Source organism: Onychostoma macrolepis, chromosome 08, assembly GCF_012432095.1.
Source record: "Onychostoma macrolepis isolate SWU-2019 chromosome 08, ASM1243209v1, whole genome shotgun sequence".
In the NCBI taxonomy this organism is placed as follows: domain Eukaryota; kingdom Metazoa; phylum Chordata; class Actinopteri; order Cypriniformes; family Cyprinidae; genus Onychostoma; species Onychostoma macrolepis.
In genome coordinates, this window is record NC_081162.1 from 5,483,585 (window position 1) to 5,511,429 (window position 27,845).

Consider the following 27,845-nt stretch of genomic DNA (forward strand, 5'->3'; position numbering starts at 1 on the left):
TCTTGAGAGGCATGAATGGCTGGTTGGAGAAAAGCAGGACTGGTCAGGCCTGAGCCAGGAACAGTTCAAGTGCCCGAGCGCAGACTCATTGCATGGTAACTGTTGGATGAAGAGCCGAAGAGCATAAGATGATGTGTTACTGAGGGAGAAATGCTCCGCACAATGACACAAATGTGTGGAGTGGGCTCTCTGGTTTGTGACGAGTGCCAGAAATCTCGAGTGGTGACTGGAGATGGCGACTGACTGCGAGTGGCGAGTTGGCAGCAGTATGGGAGGAAGGGTCCATCTGCACACATGCTGCCAAACAGAGGAAATGACAAACTAAATATGGTTCCAATAAAGTGTTAGAAATACCTCCTTCAGACGGACAAAGGTCGAGGCAAAACTTGTATGAGCGTTGATAAAAATAAAAAAAAACACTAATTAACACAGGATTGTATAAGACACTGCATTCAAGAGAATGCATAAATAATTGTATGTAAGCCAGAGGAGGTGAATGAATAAATGAATGAAAGAGATTTGAAAATAGATGCTGCTTGTCCATGCAAAAATCGCTGCCATTATGCTAGGTTGTTTAAAGTAGTTGCTAGAGCAATTCTGAGTGGTTGCTAAGATGGTTTTGAATACATTGCATTTTCTTTCAATGCAAGCCTAAAAGGTTTTATTTGGCTATTTTTATTGTGTGACCAAGCAAAAATGGTCTAAACACTAAAAGTGCAAAACAAAACCAAATGAAATTTCGTAAGAAATTAAATTTTGTGGGTAAAAAAAATTATTCAATGTCAATAGTGTAGCAATGCATGAAGCACAGATGTCAATGTCTTCCTATTGGTCAACATGTTACCATACCGAAATCTTTTTCAAACTAACATAAAACTCCTGATCACACAGATTCCTATATTTGGTATAGACTGCAAAATTTCACTGATCAATGGTAAATGTGACCAAACAATTTGATGTATCATTCAAGTCTATGTTCATGTCCTTCATGAAGTGTTAGACGAGCTTAAGTTGAGGATCTCTGTGTGAACAAACTATCATATTCCATAACAAATACTGCAGCAGCCTCTGAGTATGTATTTATACTGTCACAATTGATTAGTATTTATTAATTTGATTGTTTATGCTTTCACTGTCTTCTAGTCTTGTCTGGTGTATAAAATTTCTGTGTCACGTCTGGTTTAATCTACTGATTTAGCTATGGTCACTGAATGAGAATTGCCTTGATGTTCCTTTACAATAGCGGTTTCCTTTACAGATTTGCACAAAACTAGAGCAATATTTTATAAATGTTGATAAAAAAGACGGCCTTTCCGTTAACCGATGTTATGCGACTAAAGCATTTTTTTCCTCTTGCGATAAGTCATGGCAATGGATTTTGGTAGGGTTATGTATATCGCAGCCACCCCACTAGCCATTATATTTAATCGAAGGAGACGTATGCGTTTATCTTTACAGAAGCAACGTGGAGAGACACTTCTGGGGCACTTTTAAAACATGTTGTGGCATGGCTGGTTTAAACACCAGCACTGACTAGAGTGGCCGCGATCAGCTCTGGTGGCCGTGTCGGAGCCGTAATGCAGTGTAAATAAGGGGATATCCAAACATTAATGGCAAAGGAAGCCCTTTATACATTTACATTTAGTCATTTAGCAGATGCTTTTATCCAAAGCGACTTACAAATGAGGACAATGGAAGCAATCAAAATAAACAAAAGAGCAATGTTATGCAAGTGTTATAACAAGTCTGTTAGCTTAACGTAGCAAGTTTTTTTTTTTTTTTTTTTTAAAGAATAGAATTAGAATAGAGAGAGCTAGTTTGAGGGTCAAATAAAGATGGAAGAGATGTGTTTTTAGCTGATTCTTGAAGATGGATAAGGACTCGGATTGATTTGGGCAGGTCATTCCACCAGGAGGGAACATTTCATTTAAAAGTCCGTGAAAGTGATTTTGTGCCTCTTTGGGATGGCACAATAAAGCGACGTTCACTTGCAGAACGTAAGCTTCAAGAGGGCACATAAGTCTGAAGTAATGAATTTAGGTAAAGGGGTGCAGAGCCAGTGGTGGTTTTGTAGGCACTCATTAATGTCTTGAATTTTATGCGAGTAGCTATTTGTAGCCAGTGCAAATTGATAAACAGAGGTATGACGTGCATTCTTTTTGGCTCATTAAAAATGAATCTGAAAGTTCTGGATTAATTCTAAAGGTTTGATAGAACTCGGAAGACCTTTAATACTTGAGATTGGCCACAGATTAATTGTTTCTTGGAGGTTATAGTACGTTGATCATAGAACTTTTTACATACACCAAAATGCTAAGTTTTGCAAAATATTTTTCGAATTGCCTGAAAAACCACCTCATGCGAGCCTAAAAACCTTTTGGTCACACTTTATATTAGGTGGCCTTAACTACTATGTACATTAAAAAATAAGTACAATGTATTTATTGTGTTCATACTGTATTGCAAAACACTACTGCTGCTATTGAGGTGGGATACGGGTAAGGTTAGAGACAGGTTTGGTGGTCTGGGTAGGTTTAAGGGTGGGTTAAGGTGTAAGTGATGGGTCAACAGTGTAATTATAAATGTAATTACAGAAATTAATTACAGATGTAATTACATATAGGTATTTTTTAAAATATAAGTACAATGTAAAAACATGTATGTACACAATAAGTGCATTGTATCAAATTATTAATTTAAATGTAAGTACATAGTAGTTAAGGCCACCTAATATAAAGTGGGACCAACTTTTTTTTGCAATATATGGGCATTTTTGCAAAATTGACACGTTTCCATTAGGTGTATTTTCAATTCAGTTTCAATTTGCGCAATTTGAAGGGTAATGAAAACGCAGCTAATGACACTTTTACAAAACCTTCACTCTCTCTGGAATGAGCCGTCAACCTCAAACTGAACTACTGAGATCATTACATCTTTCAAGAAGCAGCTAAAGACGCCTTTCCTGCCAACACTTAAACTTAAACCAATGCACTTACCTCTTCTTTCTGTTGTCTGCATTTCTCCTCTGCTCTAGCTTTATTCCTAATGTAGCTTTCTAATAAATGTGGCATCGTATACTGTAAACAGTGTTGGCTCTATGACAAATTTGTCACTTGTGTCTTCTAAATTCATAAATGTAAATGAGTTCAAAGTTCATAAAGTGGACATAAACAGGAAGTACAGCATTAAGGTACTGAATATGAAGCACTTCCATTGTGATAAAAAACAATAGATAAGAAAAACTTCAGTCAGATCTATTTGACATATTCCAAGAAATATAATTATCTACTCAAGTTGCAGCAGAATTCTAATTTAAGCACAATTTTCAGTAAAACTACGTTACCTGAGCTAATTTTCAATAACTAATAAAGCTGTGCTATTATTCTGCAAACACTGAAAAAGGTTTATATATCGCTACAAACAATAGCAGCGATACCTATACAGGTTATATAGTTAAATTACACACTGAATTTCATTATAGGTGAACAACAGATAATGAGATTTTTTTTTTTTTTTGCTTTTAATGCACCTCCATTTTTAGTTTCTCATAAAAACTAAGAGAGATGTAATGTTTCGACATCCCCTGAGTCAAAGCCAGGTTAGCATGGAAACCAAAACGTGTTCTCTGACATGAGTTTGGATAGAAGAGTGAAAATGAAAAACAACTTTTGCTCTCCAATCATGTTTGCATGCAATACACAAAAGACATTACGTTTGCTTGTACGGGGGAGTAACAAGCCAAATCAGGGTTGTAATTTAATTTCTAAAAAAAGGAATTACAGGGCAGATTTCTAAATAAGGTGTTGGAGTGAGAGGGGAATTGTTCATTTGTGTGGCACCTGCTTCAGTCTGAAGCCCAGGAGTATTCCAGGACAGATAATTCCACACATTCACACAGGATGTTATTATAACTTCGGCGAGGTTAGAGGAAGTCACCGCGGCAATTACTCACCTCCCACCAGCCTCATTAAACCTCTGACCAACCACGGCTCCTCATCATACACACAGAGCAACGAGACGGCCAATCAGGGAGCAGACAGGCGGCATGCCGCCACCCACACAGTGACAGGGTATTGAGAGGTTGTCTGTCTGAGCACCTGAAATACATTTGTTTATTCACAATGTGTCGCCTGGCCAGACGGGGAGGAGGCTTGTCTCTTCTCTGCAAGATGGAGAGGAGGGCAGGGCTGAACTAGTGCAGAAGACGGCCTCACTTCCTGGGGCTGTGATCATATGCTGCTTTTAGCAAATGTATCTGTATGGTGATTTACGAGTAAAACGCCTGCTAAATGACGGAGTGTTGCTTTTTGTAGCCGTAGGATCATCCTTAGTGCTATTTTATAGATATATCCTGTCACGAAACCACAGTAAAATGGTACAATTAAAGGGATAGTCCACCCAAAAATGACAATTCAGTTATCATTTACACACCGATGTGACATTTCAAACCTGATGACTTTTTTTCTTACGTGCAGCACAAAGAGAGATATCAGGCAGAATGTTCAAGCTTCTCTTTTCCACACAATGAAAATGAATGTGGACTGGGTTTCAAAAACAACCCAAAATTGATTAAAAAAAATAGTCCTTTGTGCTCAAATACATCTATCATTTGTGTGATTTGCATATTGCATTTGGCACCCCAAATCAGCATGGTTATTGTAAACTAAAACTCAAAATAGTCTTGGTTAATTGAATTAAATCTGATATATACAGTGCCCTCCAAAAGTATTGGAACAGTAAAGACAAAATTGCTCTGTTGGCTGTGGAGTTAAGACATTTACAAATATGATTAAAAGATGAATATGAGACAAAACTACAGAATGTCACATTTTATTATTAGACGTTTCAACACATATATGTTTTACCAGCTAAGAAGTTCAGCACTTTTAGAGTTTCATCCCTCTATCTGATGTGAGCATAAGTATTGGAACAGTTGCCTCACAGGTCTTTCTAAGTGATCAGCTGTGTCCTGTTGCTTTAATTCTTCAGATATTAAAAGCAGGGAATGCGTCGTATCAGTTATATCCATTACTTCTGCTTTCTGAATCTTGCATTCGATGATGACACACACAAACCAGGATGAAGACGAGGGAGCTGACTTTGAGAGAAAAGCAAGCAATTTGGATGCTAACAGAAAAGAGGATTAGAGCTACAGCAAAAACAAAGGGCATGGAGAAATCAAGAGTTTGGAAATCACCAGCAACCAACAACTACCTGATCGACTGAGAAAACAACAGTAGTTGATGACAGACAAATCATAAAAGCTGTGAAAATGAACCCTAAAAGACGTGTCTGTAAAATCACCAACAACTTCCAGAAAGCTGGGGTGATGCTCTGACAATCTACTGTCCTCAGGAGACTTTGACACAGAATTACAGATGCTACACAGCAAGATACAAACCTCTGACTAGCTCTAAAAATAAAAAGGCAAGATTAGAGTTTGCAAAAAAGCACAAAGGTGAGCCAGAAGAGTTTTGGAACTGTGTTTATGGACCGATGAGACAAAGATGAACCTTTATCGAAGTGATGGGAAAGCAAAAATGTGGAGAAAAAAAGGGAACTGCAATGATCCCAAGCACACAGCCTCATCTGTAAAGCATGGTGGAGGTGGTGTCATGGCATGGGCATGCATGGCTGTCTCTGGAACAGACCCTCTCAACTTTACTGATGACTTAATGTATGATGACAGTAGCAGAATGAATTTGGAAGGGTGCAAAACCATCTTGCCTACCAATATTCAAGAAAATGCCACCAGATTCATTGGGAAGTGCTTCATATTGCATCAGGACAATGACCCAAAACACCCTGCCAGTTCAGTCAAGGAGTTTATAAGGGCAAAGAAATGGAAAGTCTTAGATTGCCCAAGTCAATCTACAGATTTAAATCCGATTGAACATGAATTTCACCAGCTGAAGAGGAGAGTAAATGCAGAAACTAGAATTGGAATTGGCTGCATTAAAAGCTGGGGAAAGTATTTGAAAGGATGAGACCAAGAGTCTTATGATGTCTATGGGTCACAGACTCACTGCTGTGATTGTGCGCAAGGGATCTGCAACTAAATAATAGCTTTTAATCTTTTATATCTGCCTTATGTTCAACTGTCCCAATACTTATGCTCACATCAATGAGTGGGATGAACTCTAAAAGTGCTGTTCTTTTTATTTAGTAAAACATGTATGTGTTGAAACGGCTAATAATAAAATGTGACATTCTGTAGTTTTGTCTCATATTCATCTTTTCGTCATATTTGCAAATGTCTTGACTCCACAGCCAACAGAACAATTTTGTCTTTACTGTTCCAATACTTTTGGAGGGCACTGTATATATTAGGGGTGTCCCGACTAAGGATTTTCATAGTCGAAATTTCATTTTCGAATCTTGCCGATAGTCGACTGATAGTCTATTCATATGTTTGGGGGTGGGGCAAAATACATTACTAAGAGTCAAGTCAGACATTGGACAGTCATAATTACTGACGTTAACAAACAGGGAAAATGTGTAACAGACGCCTCAGATATAAACAGGGTAAATAATGTTTTATGTTTTGATTAAAAGATAGTTAACAAACGTCAGCAAAACCCTAAGAATTCACAAAATTGTTTTACAATAGTGCTCTCAATATAACATCATGTAGCCTATATGACAGTTATTAATGTTCTGCATTTTTGTTTTGAGCTGCACGCGCTGAAGATGACCAGTAGAATGAAGCATTTGATAGCAGGTTTTTAATCAATGGGATTTAACTCATTTATCTCATATAAAATGCTTCGTTATTTATACAACATAACGTTATATTATGACTTATAGGCTATCTGCACAAAATGCCCCGAATGCATGAACGTGTCTGCGCGGCTCTAAATGAACTCCTTTTGTGGACGCTTTCTTCACGCAACAACGTGCAGAAACACGGAAACTAAACTCACAGCATTTTATTATAATAGTGTTCTCAGTATAATGTTATGTATATGACAGTCCCAATCATAGTTATTAATATTATGCATTGTTTTTTGTCCTGCTCGCACTGCGCACTGAAGAGATAATCGCTTTACTGCAGCTTAACTCAACCAAATGCATCTTATACGAGATAAATAATATAGGCTACATATAAACCAGCTGAAATGTTTTGAAATCACTTATACCCTAACTGATAAAAAAAATCCAGTCTTTCACTCTGCCAGTGTCAGTTTGAGTCTTGTTAAAGATTTAAATCCCTGCTGCTTTTCTGTCGGTCACAGATCATGAAAAGTGAAACTTAAATCTATAGGGGTGGTTGGATTTATTCAGGCACGTTAAAATATTCATTTAAAGCTTCTTTCTTTTCAGATTCTTATTTACAGCATTTTCATAATAGGCTGTATATTAACTTACTCTATGTGAAATCAGACATTTGAGCACCCCCATATAGCCAAAATGGCATGATCATAACACCCCGCGAATATTCGACTGTGAGATTGTAGTCGAATCAGGCTCCTCCTATCGAAGCATCGAATCGTCGACTATATATATATATATATATATATTATATATGTAAGTTGAAATTTAAACTTTAAAAACTTGGCAGCTTGAAATAAAACAAGTTGAAGTTGAAATACTAAAATCACAGAAGCACATAATAAAATTACAAAAATTTGAACTAAAATTAAAATATAAAAATAAAGCTAACTGACTAAATCAGAAATAGAAATGAAAAGCATATATCAAAATTACTAAAACTTAAACTAAAATATAAAATTAACAAAAATAAATCTAAGTGAATGAAAAAGCTCATTCAAAATATGAATAAATATTATCATATTTATTAAATAATATAAAAATAACACTGCTCAAAACCAATGGCATTGGAATTACGTCAAAGCTGGAATGATATATCTTGCCTTGTGATATTTGGATATGCACAAACATGAATGAGACTCAAAATATTATCATTAAATAATTTACTATTTTAGCCTTTTTAAAATCACACAAAATTATAATATGATTTAAGACTTTGAATAGGGGTGACCTCGAATATTCGATAATTCGATAGGAGGAGGCTGATTTGACTACAATCTCACAGTCGAATATTCGCGGGGTGTTATGATCATGCCATTTTGGCTATATGGGGGTGCTCAAATGTCTGATTTCACATAGAACTACCGGTTTTCTCCCAATAAGTTAATATACAGCCTATTAAGATAATGCTATAAATAAGAATCTGAAAACACTTCCATAATCCGTGACCAACAGAGGAGCATTTTGGCAGCTGTGATTTAAAACTTTAACAAGACTCAAATTGACACCGGCAGAGTGAAAGACTGGATTTTTAAATCAGGTAGGGTACAAGTGATTTCGAAACATTTCAGACGGTTTATATATATCGTGTTTATATTATTTATCTCGTTTAAGATGCGTTTGGTTGAGCTGAGCTGCAGTAAAGCGCTTCATTGTAATAGGCTACTACGGTGATTATCTCTTCAGCGCGCAGTGCCAGCAGTACAAACAACAATGCAGAATATTAATAACTAAGACTGGGACTGTCATATACATAACATTATAATGAGAACACTATTATAATAAAATGCTGTGAATTTTTAGAGTTTAGTTGCCGTGTTTCTGCATGTTGTTGCGTGAAGAAAGAGCGCAGACACATTCATGCATTCGGGGCATTTTGTGCAGATAGCCTATAAGTCGTAATATTAACGTCATGTTGTATAAATAACGAAGTGTATTCTATATGAGATAAATGATGAGTTAAATCCCATTGATTAAAAACCTGCTATCAAATGCTTCATTCAACTGGTCATCTTCAGCGCGCGCAGCTCAAAACAGAAATGCAACTACTGTCATATACATAACGTTATAATGAGAGCACTATTGTAAAGATTTTGTGAATTGGGTATATGTCGAACGTCACCTAATCAAACCCGGAAAACAGGTCTCATCGCTTCCGCTTGTCGGAGAACGTACAATGGACTTTTAAGGTAATCAGTTAAATCAGCTAGCTGTTTTTATTGTTGACGTTTTATTCGACTTTTGTATATAAATGTTATTGAAAAGAATAAAATTTTTAACTTTTATATATCAATCCACATATGTGATGGACATTGGTTATGATTATCTTTAGTGTCTACTTTGAAGGCATCTTGAGTAAAAAAGCTTCATATTTAACGGGCACTTGCAAAACGCGTAAACCGGAAGCAACGAGACCTGGTTAGCAGAATACAGAAGTCTGTTGCACATAACCCGTATTCTTAGGGTTTCGCTGATGTTTAATATTAACTATCTTTAAATCAAAACATAAAACATTATTTTTGTATCTGCGAGGCATTCGTTACACATTTTCCCTGTGTGTTAATGTCAGTATGACTGTCGAATGTCTGACTTGACTCTTGGTAATGTATTTTTCCCCGCCCCCAAACATATGATTCGACTATCAGTTGACTATCGGTGTCATGAATCCGGTTCGTGGTCTTCCGTCCACTTGCCATCGGAGGTCGCCCTTCCATCACATTGACTGATCACACAGTTGTCACCAATCACACGCTCACCTGCGAGCTATTACACACTCTACTTAATACTGACCCAGATCCTGCTCTAGTCGCCGAGTATTGTTCTAGCATTTAGCACTCTCCTAGTGTTAGCTGCCTTACTGAGCCTTTCTGTGTTTCTGTTTAGTTTCCAGTATTGTTCTGCGTTTATCTCTCACCGAGTGATAGCTGCTTTACTGAGTCTAGTCTCCAGTTCTAGTTAGTCTAGACTTTTTCGTGTTGCCTTGTTTCCTGTTTCCTGATTCCTGCCTGTGTATCTTGGATTAACCCTTGTCTTGCCGTTCAGGACTCTGTCTGTACCTCGCCTGGACTATTGCTCATGGTACTGGACTACCCCTCTTCTCAAGCCCTCTGGATATTGTTCGCCGATCGTAGACCCACGCTTTCCTTAGGATTTACTCTTGGTCTGGCCTGTGTTATACTTGTTTGCCACTATTTGAACCATGCCTGTTATGACCACGTCTCTGTCTAATAAAAGCCTGCAAATGGATCCGCACGTCTCGCGTCTCATTCGCACCGTTACAATCAGCAAGATTTGAAAATTCAGATTCGACTATGAAAATCCTTAGTCGGGGACACCCCTAACTTGGAAATAGTGTACAGATCTTATGGACAACTGTTATGGCCACCATTCACTTTCATTGTGAATGAAACAGCAGCGTGAAAATTCTGCTTTATGTCTCCTTTTGTGTTCCAATGAAGAAAAAAAAAAATTAAACAAGTTTGGAAAGACCTGACACTGAATAAATGATGACATAATTCAAATTTTTTGGGTGAACTGTGTGAATGGAAGGAATGGAGAGGGCTTAAAACATATGACGCCTTTAATGCATATACAGTATGTATATATATATATATATATATATATATGTCTCTTCCAGTACAACAGAAAAACCTGAAGAAAGAAATTAAGTCTAACAAACTTAATTTTTTGTAACTTGTGTATGAGACATCAGTCATTTTTCATATATCTCTGAGTTGTAATTACAAACTTTATTGGAATCACTGGGCTCTCCTGTGAACCAATAGGTCCACAGCACGAAAAATTGAGAAAGAAAGTGCATGTAAAAAATAGCCTGCGAGATTAAGAAAGGATGAAAGAATATTGACTTAATATTGAGCAATTAAAGTGTGTCTCATCCCCGGTTGTTTAAACACGGCGTCCCCATGCACAGCCTGATGAATCTGCCTCTAGATCCCACCGGAGTGGAGCGCTGATGACTAACATGATATTTTTACTCAGTAATTATGTAACTCATCGGAAACGCAGCACAAGTGTGAAGCACATGGAAGGTGCAGATACGGTCCACACGATCCAGGAATTGTTTGCCCACCAAAGTGTTTCTGACACCTTTTGCTTTGCACATTATGTCCAGGATTGTCCGTGCCAAAGTGCTGCTTTAAGCAACCTTTATTTTAAGGCTTTGTTCTTGGTAATATTCAGATTAAATACATTGACTTGCATTAAGAGGCTTGAAGATTCATTATATCAAAGAAGAACATTCATGAAGTCACAGAGGTTATAACAAGTCTGTAAAACATCAAACTGTAGGAGGAGACAGCATCTGCGTTTCAAAGATGTTTTTGGGAGATGTGACGTACCTTAATGTCAACCAGTAACCAGTGTCTCCAGTAAGCGCGAGAAGGTTTCTGACGACTAGGAGCATCTGGATCCACCATTAATAGAGTGTATTTCTTCTCCTAAAAAGAAAGAAAGAAAGAGAAAGAATTAAAGAAAGAAAGGGGTTTATTTTGTGACAGCTAATTATAATACCACTTAGTACATGGCTAATTACAAATGATAAATAAATAAATAAATATTGTGAAAACACTTAAAAAACATGAACAATTATACAGTTAAGCATCATTATACAAAATGATAATATAATATAATATAATATAATATAATATAACTACCACAAAGAGACAATATTCATTTTAACTGTTGATCAATTTACTATTTTCAAAAAATTGATTCTTGAAGATTAGTTACATCCTTGATAGTAATGTAATAATGATTATGTATTAAATAATAATTACATTACATGTGTTTTGCTTTTTGTTCTCATCATCAAGTTTCACTTTCCTCCTCCTATTTCCTTTAGAAACATCAGTTACTTTAACTATTGCTGAAAACCCAGCGTTTTTAGCAAGTGACGTACGGAAGAAAACTTTAATTAGTTACTGATATTCTCAGACCACCTTCCATTCTCACACATTCACCAAATCACAATCTGTCTGCGAAGTTTTCTTTACTTTCTCTCTCTCTCTCTTTCTCTCTCTCTCTTTTTTTTTTTTTTTTATGAAAAACACTTCTCCATAAACAACCTGGCACATATTTTGGGTGCTACACATTAACAATGACTGACCAACTTAATTGCTCCAACTACTCATCTTCGCAAGTCCCCTTAAAGTTGAAGAACTGGGAGAGCAGATTGAATTATTGCGTGAGCACATTTGTCATCCCTGGTGCTGAGCCCAAAATCTGCCAGACCATATGATAGCGTTATTATTATACGCCTCTCTCAAGAAAACAGTGCTGTCAATCACGATTGTTGCCATGCAACAATAGCCCCTCCCCACAACATCAAGACTAAGACGGAGACAAAAGCAAAACACTGTATAAATTAAACCCATATGGCATATACAGGAAAATAAAATAAATTACAAAAAAGACAAAATGACAACAAATAAAATAATAATAATAATAAATAAAAAGAATAACAATCTGATTAAAATAAAATAACTAAAAATTAGGTTTCCATTATAAAGTATATAAATATAAATTGCTATACAAATTAAACATATTAAAATAAAGTTTTATATTAAACAGAGGTCATTTTTAAATGATTTTATTTAGTTTTAGTTCACACTTTTTTATTTATTTATTTTTTTGATTTCCTCTGCAGCCTCAAGACAATTTATAATAAACTCTAATCAGACAAGCCTATTTTTAAGCAACTAAAGCATGCAAATAAAAATCCCTGATTTTCTAAGGTCTCTAGAGCCTAAATCCTCTGCTCACCTGACACAAAGCAATAAGCTCAAACAACCATAAGCCTAATAATCGGATGATGTTTAAGTTTAAGTGATAGCAGCTCCAGGCGATATTCAAAGAGGCAGAACAATGCTGCCTCCTCCACTGGCTGTCACTGTAAACCCTGACTGGATCTCACTGATCTGACCCCCCGTGGACAGATTAAATACCCTGCTCAGACCTGTTGCTGAAAATGCGATTTTTATCCAAACGGCCATGATGAAGGGTTGACGAAACCTTTGGAAGTGAATAAATGATTAGTGATACTTGTTAAACCAGCACTTAAATAAATCTCAGGAGTTTAATGGTGCACTACATACAACTTTAATCGTACTGTCTTTGGGGGCTCGTCCGGGATATGGAACATAATAAATATGCACAGTACACAAATATATTATGTAAACAAAAACTTTTAGTTTCGATGCTATTAATCGCGATTAATCGTTCAACAGCACTAAAAACATTACAGATCACAGAACAAGTGGCAGGTCTATTGCGCTTACACAACACTTTATGCACAGATCTATTGACATATCAATTTACATATAAATTGCAATATTTCACACACACACACACACACACACACACACACACACACACACATTAGGGATGGGCGATATGGGCTTAAAAATATATGACGATAATTTCTGGTATTTATTGCCATTTATAGGGTGCCCTCGCACAGAAATTTCACATCGCATCGCAGAAGTATTAAAACTGACGATGCTCCGGGAAATCCCTAATATGGACAAAATAGACAAAGGCTATGTATAATGTATATTTATAATGCAATGCTCACCGACATTGCTTTATCATTGTATATACAGTACTACTATAAAATAGTATGATTTCTGCCTCATTCTGTGATATGAAACCACGTCAGATCACAAAAAGGTATTTCAAACACTCAACTTGTTATAAAGTTAATTTGGAGAAAACACATCTCAATAAATTATATCTTTGTAAATGACATGCAAAACTGTATTGCACACGTGCTACTGTAATACATTTATTCATTGCACAGACTGATTTTTTGCCACACTGTACAACCCTCACCAAACCAGTTCCAGACTGCAGAAGGAGCTTCTCATTTAGTGATAAACTCCTCTTCTGTTTCACGTCCGCCTTCCACCATGTCGCTCCGCACGGTCGCACACAGAAATGTGTCAACAACTAGACTTTATCGTTATTATTGTGGGAAGACTAATTCTTATCCTGGGGAGAATTTTTACTGGTATATCACAAACGATAAGATATCGCCCCTAACACACATATAGGCTATATATACACATATACAGTGCATTCAGAAAGTATTCAGACTCCCTTCACTATTTTTTTCAATTTTGTTAGGTTGTAGGTTTCTCCGATCTGCATATATGATCATGGCGCTCAACTAGAGTGACCATCAGGTTCTTGGTCACCAGTCTAGACAAGGCCCTTCTCCATCAATTGCTCAGTTTGGCAGGGCGACCAGCTCTTGGAAGAGTCCTGGTTGTGCCAAACTTCTTCCATTTGAGAATTATGGAAGCCACTTTGTTCTTGGGAACCTTCAGTGCAGCAGAATTTTTTTTGAAGCCTTCCCCAGATCTGTGCCTCGATACAATCCTGTCTCTGAGCTCTGCAGGCAGTTCCTTTGACCTCATGGCTTGGTTTTCATGGCCTGCAATCAATTTAATTTACCACAGGTGGACTCCAATCAAGGTGTAGAAGCATCCCAGCAATGATCAAGAGAAATGGGAGGCACTTGAGCTAAATTTAATTTAATTTAATTGAATACTTATGTAAATGTGATATTTAAGTTTTTTTCTTTTTAATAATTTGCAGACATTTCTAAAATTCTGTTTTCACTTTGTCATTATGAGGGACGGAGTGTAGATTAATGAGAAAAAAATGAATTTAGTATCAGTATCAGAATGTAGTATCAAGCTGCAACATAAAACTGAAAAAACAGTGAAGGGGGTCTGAATACTTTCTAAATGCACTGTATGTGTATATATATATCTCAGTGGCGTTCCATCTATATAAGCTGCGAATGCGCCACATACCCAGGCCATCTGAGAGAATGAGTTCACGGGCTAATTAATATAAATATGATTATAAGTTGATACCTTATCATTTGAGATGTATATATATATATATATATATATGTGTGTGTGTGTGTGTGTGTGTCAAATGTTGCAATTTATAAGTCGATTGATATATTGAAAGAAATCTGTGATTGGAGATTTGTGATTGTGATAGGCTAAAATACTCAGCGCTCCAAAACGTTACATTTGTAAATATGCATTTGAAGGCAGCCATATATCAGCAGGTACCGGAAGTACCAATACCTTTGACAACACTACTATATTGTATATATTTACATTTTTCAGTGATATAACAATCAAGTAGTTGAGATTTGCTATATTATACAGTACATACCGTTTAATGAATGTACTGTATGTATGCGGGTAAGGTTGGATCCAGTCTTATGCCAACGTGTAATGTTTACTTTCAAAAACAGTGTGATACTTGCATATTTTAAAAGTGTATATATATATATATATATATATATATATATATATATATATATATATACACACACACACACACAGTATATTATTTACAGTGTTGCACACTTGTCTGCTAAACTTTCATTTTAAGTGCATTACTATAAATATCTTTAATTGCTTTTTACAAATTGACTGACAAGTTGTAATTATATTCCATGATAAGTGACAGCATGCCACCGATACTGTTAATAGTTAATGTTGTATTTAAATGCAAGAATATTCCTTTAATAATTTGACTAGAGTACTTCAATGTACATGCTTCATTGTCCGTACTTGTGTGCAGTATCAAAACTTTCATGATGGTGAATAGGTCCAAACTTTTAATCGTTATTCTGGTCTCAACAATCATATTATTGTAACATCAATAAACTACTGACATTAGGACCTATTTTCAGTGTTTCCCCTAATAAATGTGGAGAAAGCACATGCATTATGTGGGTGTGTGTCGCTGGGGTAGAGAATATATGTGTGTATGTGTATAATTAATGTGCATTTAGACAGATGGAGGAAGCAAATGCAGAGGAAAGAGAGGACAGGGAGGGAAGGTGTGAAGAGATGCAGTCTTCCCTCCACCAGCTGGGACAGGGTATGGTTTAGGTGTACTCAAAAACAACATAATGTCTTACTATTTGTGGATTAAAATCATTTTCATTTGTCTTTCATGAAGAAGTTCTGATCGTTGGTGTCATGTACACTAACTAATGTCATATAAGAACCTGAATGGCCTAGAAATCAAGCTAAACACAATAACACACACTGCACAGCAACATATTTCCACTTTCTGAAGAAAGAGTCCAGAAAGACCCAGGCTCAAAATCAAGTATTCAAATCACTTTGATTGTCATTTCCTTTTAGAGATTTCACAATAACATGTTCTATACTTTATCTTACACTATAATGCAATTATTGTAAATTATGCTCTGCTGGAGCCATGGCCTAGCTGTTAACATGCTTCAGATTTTAAGGACCAACAGTGTCCCCAGAGAGAAAAAAAACAAAAAAAAAACAAAAAGGTTTATAATGCTGGTTTACCAACAATGGAAATCAGTCCCTGGTGTGTTTCAGCCTTCGGGCTGTGTCTTGGGCTTTTTCTTCTAGTTATTACTGCTATGTTGGTTGCATAGTAAACTGCACCTGGGGATTCATAAATTTTGGATTCCTGTAGCCTCTTAAGGCTGGTTCACACAGTTTTTTGCTTTTAAAAACAAGACATGGCAAAAGAATGGGGAATAAATGCAAAGCCTTGAAATGCGTATTTAAAAGTTAAACTTATTTGTTTTTAGAATGCTATGCCATGTGCACGATTGTGAGTGTAACGGTCAAACTAGGGATGCAACGATACCATTTTTTCAGAACCGATCCGATCCCGAAAATTCTGAGTATCTGCCGATACCGATCCAATCCGATACCAGCACTTTTTTTTTTTTTTAAATCAATGTATTATTTCTATAATTCTGTGTGTTGACCTAATCATCACTCTTTTGTGTTAAACAATCTACTAAATATAGACAACTTCATTTTAATGAAAAATGACAAATGAAAAAATATATAATCATAATCTATGAAAAAAAAAAAATTACTTTGTAAAATTTTACAAAAGTTACTCTAGAAAAATCATGGGCACACAACCATTTTATAAAATCTAATCATTTAGTGAAACAACGTTATTTAGCAGGGACCAACTAAAAGTTAATAAGTGTAGGACTAAATCTGGTAAAATGTTACACATTGCTCTTTGTATTGTTGTAAAATACATTAATGAAAAACAAGTAAATATATTTATAAATATATACTATAAAATTAAAACATATTTCTTTTAAATGTATAACACAGTAAAGGCGGCAGCAACAGCAATAGATAGGACAGAACAAGAAAGACTATTAATAATCTTTCATTGCGCAAAAGTATTATAATACGAAAGGCTCCAACACAGAGCGGCACAAAGTGCTTATGCGCATCCCGTGCGCAGAATGATACGCTTGAAGCAACACAAGAGTCGCAGCACTCCGCAGTCCGCATAGAGAAGTTCAAAGCACAAAGAGAAGAGATACTGATGCAGGGGCGGTTCTAGTCCACAGTAACTGGGGAGGCCAGACAGGGGCCACTTGTGCTTTTTTAAAATTCATCTTAACCTTTAAGTATTATTAATTCAGTCATTTTTCACCATGTCATGTATCATTGGAATCTCTAGAAGTAATCTATAACAATTTCAACTAAAATGAATATTTCATCATGTTTCATTTATTTTGACAAATAATTTTGTATGTCAGGGGCATCATTTTTGAGGGGGCTCTCATGCTTGTCATATGACCCACAGCAGCCACAATACCACTGTATAACTGATATAGGCTTATGCATTATTACTTTTTTATTCGAAATATTCCCAAAATATATCATGAAATATCTCGATTCTCAAATATGCATGTAAATGCATTTTGCACCTTTAAAGATTATGTTAGTTGCTCTATAACAGGCGATAGGCAAAGTAGCCTAATAGTGTAATATTAACTTTGCATAAACTTTGCTTTTTACTTAAGTGCCAGATGTCATACCATGAAATGAGTGTCATACCATAAACATATAATACGACTGACTTTGTATTTTATGTGGATTTAATTAAAACATTGTAAGTTACTAATTAGCCCATAACACTTTCATTGTACAAAAAGAGCAAAGAACGTTTACATTATCAAAGAACATTTTCACTTCAGTCTAGCGGGTTCAAGCTCTCTCAAAAACTCCCATAATAATCTCTAAAGCTGTTTACACTGTGAAATTAATATTTTACTTACATTCGTACATCTTCACTTTGTTATTTCTGAGGAGAGAATTCAGTCAGCGAGCGTGCGCGGTGACGAAATAGCAGCGCTTCGGCGATGACTCATCTGAACGCTTCTGATTGGTCCTTGCATTCATAAGCTCAACAGAATCGTATGGGATTGGTTATAATGCGCAGTGCTTTAAAAACGTGTGTGCCTCTGGCTCTGTGCCAGCCAGCGAAAGCAGATTTGAATTTAACAGCTTTTCTTTTTATATACTTTACAGGACAAACTGTGCATTTCACCCAAAATTGTTTGGTGTGATATGATTCCAAATTTAGAGGGGGCCAAAGGGGGGGCCAAGCTTGTTGACAGGGGGGCACTGCCAATATCGGAGCCGATACCAATGGTGAGTATCGGATCGATGCATCCCTAGGTCAAACACATCCATCTAGCAAGTTTACATTGAAAAACAATTGAAAAACAACACAGTGATATGGAAAAACATCAGTGATGTCAAAGTTTTCTTTGTTTGAGGCCAGAAAAATTTTGGAGTCACAAACCAGGGTTTGGAGATCGGTCTAGGGTTTTTGTTGTGTGTAAAGTACAAGAAATTTAAATATCTTTTACAACCCGAATTCCGGAAATGTTCAGACATTTTTTTAAAATTTGAATAAAATTAAAACTAAAACACTTTTAAATCACATGAGCCAATTTTTTATTCACAATAGAACATAGATAACATAACAAATGTTTAAACTGAGAAATTTGACAATTTTATGCACAAAATGAGCTCATTTCAAATTTGATGCCTGCTACAGGTCTCAAAATAGTTGGGACGGGGGCATGTTTACCATGCTCTAAAACCTTTATATACACCTTTCAGCATTCGTAGTGCCTTCCAAAACATGCAAGCTGCCCATACTGTATGCACATACCATCAGAGATGCTGTCTTTTGAACTGAACGTTGATAACATGCTGGAAAGTCTCCCTCCTCTTTAGCCCGGAGGACATTGCGTCCATGATTTCCAACAAGAATGTCAAATTTGGACTCGTCTGACCATAGAACACTTTTCCACTTTGAAACAGTCCATTTTAAATGAGCCTTGGCCCACAGGACACGACGGCGCTTCTGGAAGATGTTCACATATGGATTCTTTTTTGCATGATAGAGCTTTAGTTGGCATCTGCAGATGGCACGGCGGATCGTGTTTACCGACAGTGGTTTCTGGAAGTACTCCTGGGCCCATTTAGTGATGTCAATGACAGAATCATGCTGATGAGTGAGGCAGTGTCGTCTGAGGGCCCGAAGACCACGGGCATCCAACAAAGGTCTTCGGCCTTGTCTCTTATGCACAGAGATTTCTCCAGTTTCTCTGAATCTTTTGATGATGTTATGCACTGTTATGCCTTTGCAATCTGACATTGAGGAACGTTGTTTTTAAAGTATTCCACAATCTTTTTATGCAGTCTTTCACAGACTGGAGAGCCTCCGCCCATCTTTACTTCTGAGAGACTCTGCCTCTAAGACATCCCTTTTATAGCTAATCATGTTACAGACCTGATGTCAATTAAATTAATTAATTGCTAGATGTTCTCCCAGCTGAATCTTTTCAAAATTTGTTTGCTTTTTCAGCCCTTTGTTGCCCCGCCCCCCCGCCAATTTTTAGACCTGTACCAGGCACCAAATTTGAAATGAGCTCATTTAGTGGATAAAAGTGTAACATTTCTCAGTTTAAACATTTGTTATGTTCTATGTTCTATTGTGAATAAAACATTGGCTCAAGTGATTTGAAAGTCTTTTAGTTTTCATTTTATTCAAATTTAAAAAACATCCCAACATTTCCGGAATTCGGGTTATATAACAAAAATAAAGTTTAAAACAAATAAACAAATAAATAAACTTTTAAAACAAATCCCAAACCAAATAAAACACATAAATTAATAAATGATACAAATAAAATAAATCTCTTTATGTAAACTAAGACTTTGCCTGTGCTTTTTTTAAACATATTTTTATTTTATTTTTCTTTCAGCATGTTCACATTTTCCAAAATTATGCTATAAACTACATAAAAGAATGAGAACGCAAATTGACTCTCTGACAGCAGGTGGTGCTTACAGACCAGCCGCAATACAACTTTTCCTTTGTTACTGCTCTAAACAAACCAGTGCTGCGCTTATAAACACTACTTTAATATGCATTATACAGAGACAAGATGAAAAAAAAAAAAATACCGTCAGTCAGTCGGTTGCCCTTGAGATACATTCATATAAAACCCCACCCCCTATTGTATCATGATTCATTTAACATTCAACTTGAATCAACACATATTTTCATTGATTTTAAACTCGGGTGTATTGTTACATCCTTATTGCATGGTCTTTTTTTCAAACAGTAATAAAAAAAATTTCTTCACAATATGATCTATACCACACATATAGAAAATAGGTTGAATTTTCATTACCTGCCAACCTTAATGTAGACGCATTACCTCATACACACTAGACTTGAAGACTAACTAGTCCATTAAAGCAACTTAACTTTACAGTACTACAGACAATCCTAACTATTTATAGTTTCAAATTTTGGCATCACACCAGAACACCAATGAAAGCTCACATCAGGGGTTCTGATTCTTGCCTGGAGGTCTTTTGAACACTGCAGTATGATAGAAACCATTTGATGTGTACGTGTAATAGTGAGAAACAGAAACATGGAACATAGAACATGCAACATAGTAGGTCTGTCTTAAAATGTTCAGTATTGCAGCCTGACCCCTTTGACTTTAGCCATGCCAGTCAGTGTGATATTACAATCTTAAACCTATGATCAATTGCTCACTTATTCAATTGTGAAAATGGAAATCAATACCTTCTACCAAGAATATACAATTAATATGCTTTTCTAAAAGAGTTTTTGAAATAGTAGCCTGGAAGTTAGCTTTAAGTATCAGTCTTGAAGTATGCAATTTCAATTCTCCGCATGGGCACTAGTTACACATTATTTTTTATGAGCAAATACACTATGGAAATGGGATGATTCCAGTAAGAAACTGCGACAAACATGTAGGTGATGAAGGAATGAGGAAAAAAAGTAGCTAAGATGAAGAGAGAAAAGAAGTACAGAGAAATCAAGGCCCCATTGTGAGTTTATAAGTTCATGGTTTATCCCTGACCCGATACCAAGCCGTGTTGTCCATTCAAAAGCCTATAAATATCCATTCGGCTTTATCCTTCCCTCTCTCTCGATAAACACACACAGACGACCATAAACACACACACACACACAAACACACACTTGGGACCCACAGCTAACGCAACACAATCAATCCCAAATCCCTCTTTAAGCAGTGAAAACACTTGAACTGGTTGGGTAATTAACAGGTATCTGTGTTGTGATTAAGATACAGAGACGGCTTAAGGATCATCGACTGTAGCCTGGTGCAAGGTTAGCCGATCAATGAGTAAATACAGGGGAAATTGGCCCATTAAAAAGAGCACCAGTTGAATACTGATCTCAAAAATGGAGAACAATTACATCTAACAAATGGTGCAAAAAGTTTCCAAGATCTCAAAACCTAGCAAACCTAGACAGCATATTTTGGCATCAAAGACCCAAAGTTGATTGTTAAAATGTGCCAATGATTCCTGAAAGAGCTGAGACACAGACAAAACAAAAACAATCTACATTTCATTGTGTATGCATCAATCAACTAACTTGTTCCCCATTACATGAATCAGTAAATCGTGAACACAAAGGGCATTGATGCACCAAACATTAGGACACTGATGATTGAATGACCTGCAAGATTGTATAGATAGATTATTATAAATTTGCCACCAACTTGCCTAAACTTAAAATAGTTATGAATTGTCATTAGACTGTGTTGGCAAGACTGACAGGGCTCAGCACTGAAATGTAACAAGCAATATTCTTCTAGTATCTTTTACTATCGTGCTGTTTTGTTAAAAGTGCTCAATTATTGATGAACTCATTAATGTCACATTATTCCTTCTACACATTTATTCTTGGCTCAGTCTTGACTAAATCATTGCACAGCACTGAAAATTAAGGAGCAGTACAGAGACCACCTGAGCACACTTGTAAGCAGGTGAGAGTTTAGACGTGTTGAGAGACGAGATATAAGAGGATGGAAGAATAAGGAGAAAATTAAGTGAATAGTATTGGAAAAAAGACAAAGGGATGCAATAGGATAGAATAAGAAAGGACAAAGGAAGAGGACAGAGGAGTACAGCGGAGGTTTGGGGAGGAGGGCTGGTTTGGGCTGCTATCAGGACAGGGGATGGGGCCGTTCTCAGGGGTCAAAGGGGTTTAAGGTCAGAGCAGGGGCAGTAATTGAATCCAGTCTGTGGTGGAAAAAGGGACAGTGGAAATGCTGAGATTAAACTGGGACAGGAAACACACACACTTAAACACCGCTTCGCTCTGTCCTCATTTCCCACACACACATATAGGTCACTGTCTTAAAAGAGAACATTTAGGGTTAGGAAAGATGTCCCTTACTGTCAATGCTGGTCTGTACCTTCAGATATCTTTGCCTAATGAGTGACTAAAGAATAAAACCGAGACACAGGACAAGCTTCATCTATTATAAGTGAAACACTGGCTACTTATCGCTATAAAAAATTTACTCCACTCAGTACAACAATATAGACCTTTATTTATTCTCATGTATATATTATATATTATTTAAATCTACCTACAACCAGGGCTGATGAATTTTTTTTTTTTTTAGCAACTTCAGTCATTATTTACTCACCCTCATATTGTTCCAGACTATGTATGAAGTTGTTTTTAGTGGATTTTTCTAAGAATCTTTATAGAGCTCTTTTCGATACAATGAGGGGAAAAAACACTCAAACATTAAGACACACTATAATATAAAAAGGTAAAAAAAAAATTAAAAAAATAAAAAATAGAAAAAAGCAGCTGTGATTGTCAGAACTTTACAAAAAAAAAAGTATCAGCATTTTAAGTCAAGTTCTACATGCTGTTAAAATCAAATAAAAACATTTTAATAAAGTTAAATTTACAGTAAAAAAAACATTAAATAAAATAATATTTATATAATAAAAATCAGTTTTTACCTTTATAATATACTAACAACAACTATCTGAAAAACACAGGTGGAAATGAGAAAACCACATGTAGACGAAGCTCACCACATATAGCTTTTTCACAAGCTGAAATAAATACTAAATAGTATTATTATACCTATAAATGTAGTGTCATACACACAAATACAAAACACACCACATTAAAATAATGCAATAAACATTACTTTAACAACATTAGACGTAACAAAACCTAAATGTACAAAGCTGATAACAAAAGACTAAGAAGAAACAGTTATTTCAATGAAAAACATCAAATCAATACTGAATTCTATGAATTCTGTACAGTTTTTCACTTCAGATTTTAAGATGACATTTTCCACTTCCAAAAACTAAATTTTAAGAGTACTGTACATTTTTGTACTGTAAAATTACATTAGATCTATCAAAATGTTTAACTGTAACCAACCACAGCTGTCAAATTTAATTTGCAATTATTTAAAATTGTCACAACAATACATGTTATGCCAGGTTTGAAATCAATGCATTCTAAAAGCTATTGTTTTTGCCCAGAATAAATTTAGGCATCTGAAAGTGTCAATCAAAATTGAGAGCTACTGCAAAAAAGACTATTATAAGTGTAAAATTATACTCTATGCCTCACATAAAAGTTCTTGAATGGATAAGAGAAGCTAATAATTCTGCAAAATTCTCCTTTTCAGTTCCTCAGAGGATTTTTTTTTTTTATAGGTTTTGAATAACATGACTGATTTTTTTATGTCTGTAGGAAGTGTCTTGCTCAAGGGCAATATGGCAATATTTCGGATATCCAGTCTTGAGCTTTAACCATTCTACAATCCACTCCCAAAATACAAAGTTTCCCTGTCGAGGAACAAAAACCCTGGTGTCCTGTACGACAGTCAGACCTATTGTCCACATTTACAAAGACAGTTGCAGAGTGTATGCAGCATGTATGCTTGAGTTTAGCATTTGCAAATGCTGCTTTGTGTGTATGTGTGTGTGTGTGGGAGAGAGAGCGAATGGTCATGGGCTCTCATAAGCAGAGCTCCTGCCATGCCACCACCCACCGAAGTAACCTGAACTTCATACCATCTTGCGCAAAAAGGCTCTAGAGATGCAAACGCAGCATGTCAAAAAGTGATTACAGTTATTACTGAATGGCTGTGGGTGACATGAATGTGGTTCCTTAACGCTCTGCGCTGCTAAGTGTTCGTTTCCTGCTATTAACAGACATGGACTTCCAGCTATTCGTCTCTTACTAACACTAATATGGCATGGCAGGGGCAGGAGTGGACGCACAGAGCAATCAACATTAGAGATGCCACAGTGAAGGGTTAGTAATGTAGAAACAAACGTGTTTTCAGACTGGAAACACGGAATGGACGATATAAAGTCCTAGAGGGTAGGTGGGATGAAGAGGGAAAATGTATATAAAAGTTTGCAATACAATTTTGGAGAAAACATTTTAATTTGGGAAGCACTCATAATTGAAATTCTGGCAAAAATACATTAAGCTTTATTAAAATAGGGGAAAATACATGATAAAAAAATACAGCTATATATATACAGTCATGGCCAAAAGTATTGACACCCTTGTTAAATATGATCAAAGAAGGCTCTGAAAATAAACCTGCATTATTAATCCTTTTGATATTTTATTTAAAAAAAAGAAAAGAAAAGAAAATCATAAAAACCTAACCTTTCATTGAACTAAAACAATTGAAAGTGGGGGAAAATCTCATTATGAAATTAACGTTTTTCTCAAATACACGTTGGACACAATTATTGGTAACCCTAGAAATTCTTAGAAGTAAAATATCTCTGAAGTATATTCCCATTCATATTTACAATTTTGAGCACACCAGCTTGATTATGAACATGAAATTATATAGCCATGGCTTCCTGTTTCACAGAAACATAAATAGGAGGGAAAACAAAGGCCAAATCACAATGAGTTAAACCAAAGAATATAGTTCTGATGTGCAGCAAAAGATAATTGAGCTTCACAAATTAGTGAAGTGGCTTTAAGAAAAGAGCTAGAGCAGTGAAAATTCCCATTTCCACCATCAGGGCAATAATTAAGAATTTCCAATCAACATAAAATGTTAGGAAACTGCCTGGAAGAGGACATGTGTCTATATCGTCCTAATGCACGGTGAGAAGGAGAGTTTGAGTGGCTAAAGACTCTCCAAGGACCACAGCTGGAGAATTGCAGAAAATAGAGTCTCGGGGTCAGAAAACCTTTATAAAAATAAATAAAAAATAAAAATAAATAAGTAAGTCAAACAGCCCCTACATCACCACATGTTGTTCGGGAGTGTTTCAAGAAAAATTCTTTACAAATCATATAATGGGCCATGTTTGGATCTTCCAACCGTACAATAATCCAAACACAAACCTCAAAAACAACACAAAAATGAGTCACTGAGCACAAAACCAAGCTTCTGCTGGCCATTCCAGTCCTCTGACCTGAACCCTATAGAAAATGAGTGGGTGAACTGTAGAGAAGAAGCACCAACATGGAGCTGGGAATCTAAAGGGTCTGGAGTGATTCTGGATGAAGGAATGGTCTCTGATCTCTTGTCAGGTGTTCTGTATATATGACTGTACATATATATGAATTTATCTTTTTTGATGACTGGAAAGAAACAGGATTGACTTCAAAAGAACAGGATTTATTTGAAATACATTAGAAATATTTGTAACAATATTAATGCCTTCACCGTCATTTTTGAACAATTCAATGTATGCTTGTTAAATCAAATTATTTATTTACATTTATGTACTTATTTATCAGTGTGTCGCGGTTTCAGAAACATAATAAACAGAAAAACAACTCAGCATATATTATTTTGATTTCTGAAGGATCATGTAGCACTGAATACTGGACAAATTATGCTGAAAATTCATCTTTGCATCAAATAAACAATGTAATAATATATATATATATATATATATATATATATATATAACATATAACAAATTAACATATTTTAAAATATATAACAGTTATTGTAATAATATTTCAAAAATATCACTGTTTTTACTTTCATCAATTAAATGCAGCCTTGGCGAGCAATAAAAAAAAAATATTTATTACAAATTTTTGGTAATGCATATATTATGTCTTACACTGTCTTATATAGGGTTGTTGCATTTCAACATTCTATCAATATTTTGAACATCATTTTTTACATCCAATGAGCTGAGAAATCTCTTTATTATGGGCATTTAACGGCACAAGTACATGTAGCATATTTAATTCTTACAAAACACATGGTGAAACTCACCTCGAGCCTCAAAGACATTCATGCATGCATCACATATGCAAACTCTCTCTTTGTCTTTTCCTCACTCAGACTGCTTTATTTAAGATTCTCTGCCTCTCCCAAGGGCTAACCTCACCCTCCAGCCCTAAGACAACTATATTTATCCCATTATGTAGCCCACACACCACACACATGCATACACTTTCTGAGGGGGAAAAATGAATAGTGGATATTGTTGTTAAGAACACAAAACTGAGATACTTCAAGAAAATCAAAGCCAATTTATTATTAACACACAGTTCTCAAACGGATCCAGTAGAGAAGACACCATCTGGACTATGATAAGAAAACGAAATAACAGATTCAAGAGCGATAAAAATCACAGAGCAATGTGAAATATTGTTCTTTTGTTAAAAAAGTACATTAACACCTTTATGTTGATTGTCTCTGTGTGCCCATGTGATCTGATCATAGTTCCAGTGCTTGGCAGAGGCCTGAGAGCTCGAATGTGGCCTCTGTACAAAATTCGCACAAGCTTGTTTACACTATTGCTGATCCAACACTAGTGTTACTAAACCAGAGAGGTCGCATCTACAAAAAAAAGCTGAACCGTGTCAAGTGGACATTTTATTTGTTTGTTTTTAATCAGTGGGAAAAAAAGAAACTGTTGTTTACCATTTTATTACAACCACTTTGCAGCTTTAAATGATTAATGCAAGGTGACAAGTATTTACACCGCACAGATCACTGTACAGTAACCTACAAAGCACTGGACACTTAAGTCACACTTAAAAACATATGATTGTCATCTGTGCTGGGGAAATTACGTTTAAAAGTAATGCATTACAATTTTGTGTTACTCCAAAAAAAGTAACTAACTGTGTAATTACTTAGAAAGTAATGTGTTACATTAATTTTGCATTAGCCTACTTTTTGTCACCTAGGCTCAGGTTGGATAATTGTTTTTTTAAAAACCAAAAAAACTAAAAGTTATATTTCTGGCAAATGTAAAGACCCTTTCACACCAAAAGTTAAATTAATAAGCCTCAGGCAGAAGGAAGTGCCTCTGAACCTCACAACACAGGGACAGATCAGTGAATAAATGGGAAAACAAAGTGCTTATTTGAAAAAGTATCTCAGATATTTCAATGTAAATTTAAAAAGTAATGTGCTACTTTACTAGTTACCTGAAAAAAGTAATCTGTAGGGATGTAACAATATTATCAATATTGTGATATCGCGAGAGCAAAACTGTTTCGATATTATCATGGTCACATGATGATATGAAACGATAGGTCTTCCAGGCAAAAAGTGTAGTTTTTAAAGGGGTGGTTGACTTGTGTTTATGTGGTGCAGTTTAAAACTTGTTAATGCTTTGTTAAAAAAAAAAAAAAAAAAAAACACATTATTTTTCGTTTAATTTACCTTTATTCTTCACCGCTCTGTCCCTTCTCCTAAACAAGCTGATGATTTCCTGCTTTTATGAAGCCCCTCCCTCAGAAATACGCAATGGGCTCAGATTGGTTAGCTGGTCCAGTGTGTTGTGATTCGCTAAACCGCCAGTGTGCGTCTAAAGTCACATCCCTCACCTCAGTGCATG

At 35.8% G+C, this 27,845-nt stretch overlaps 1 protein-coding gene across 3 annotated transcripts in view; it reads right to left on the bottom strand.

The window, feature by feature from the left end:
- LOC131545827 (phosphatidylethanolamine-binding protein 4) overlaps window positions 1-27,845 on the bottom strand; it is a 126,757-nt gene that overhangs the window by 68,236 nt on the left and 30,676 nt on the right. For all 3 annotated transcript variants that reach the window (XM_058784987.1, XM_058784990.1, XM_058784988.1), the window contains exon 4: window positions 11,130-11,228. In XM_058784987.1, the coding sequence (XP_058640970.1) occupies window positions 11,130-11,228 (99 nt within the window). The remainder of the gene's footprint in view (window positions 1-11,129; window positions 11,229-27,845) is intronic.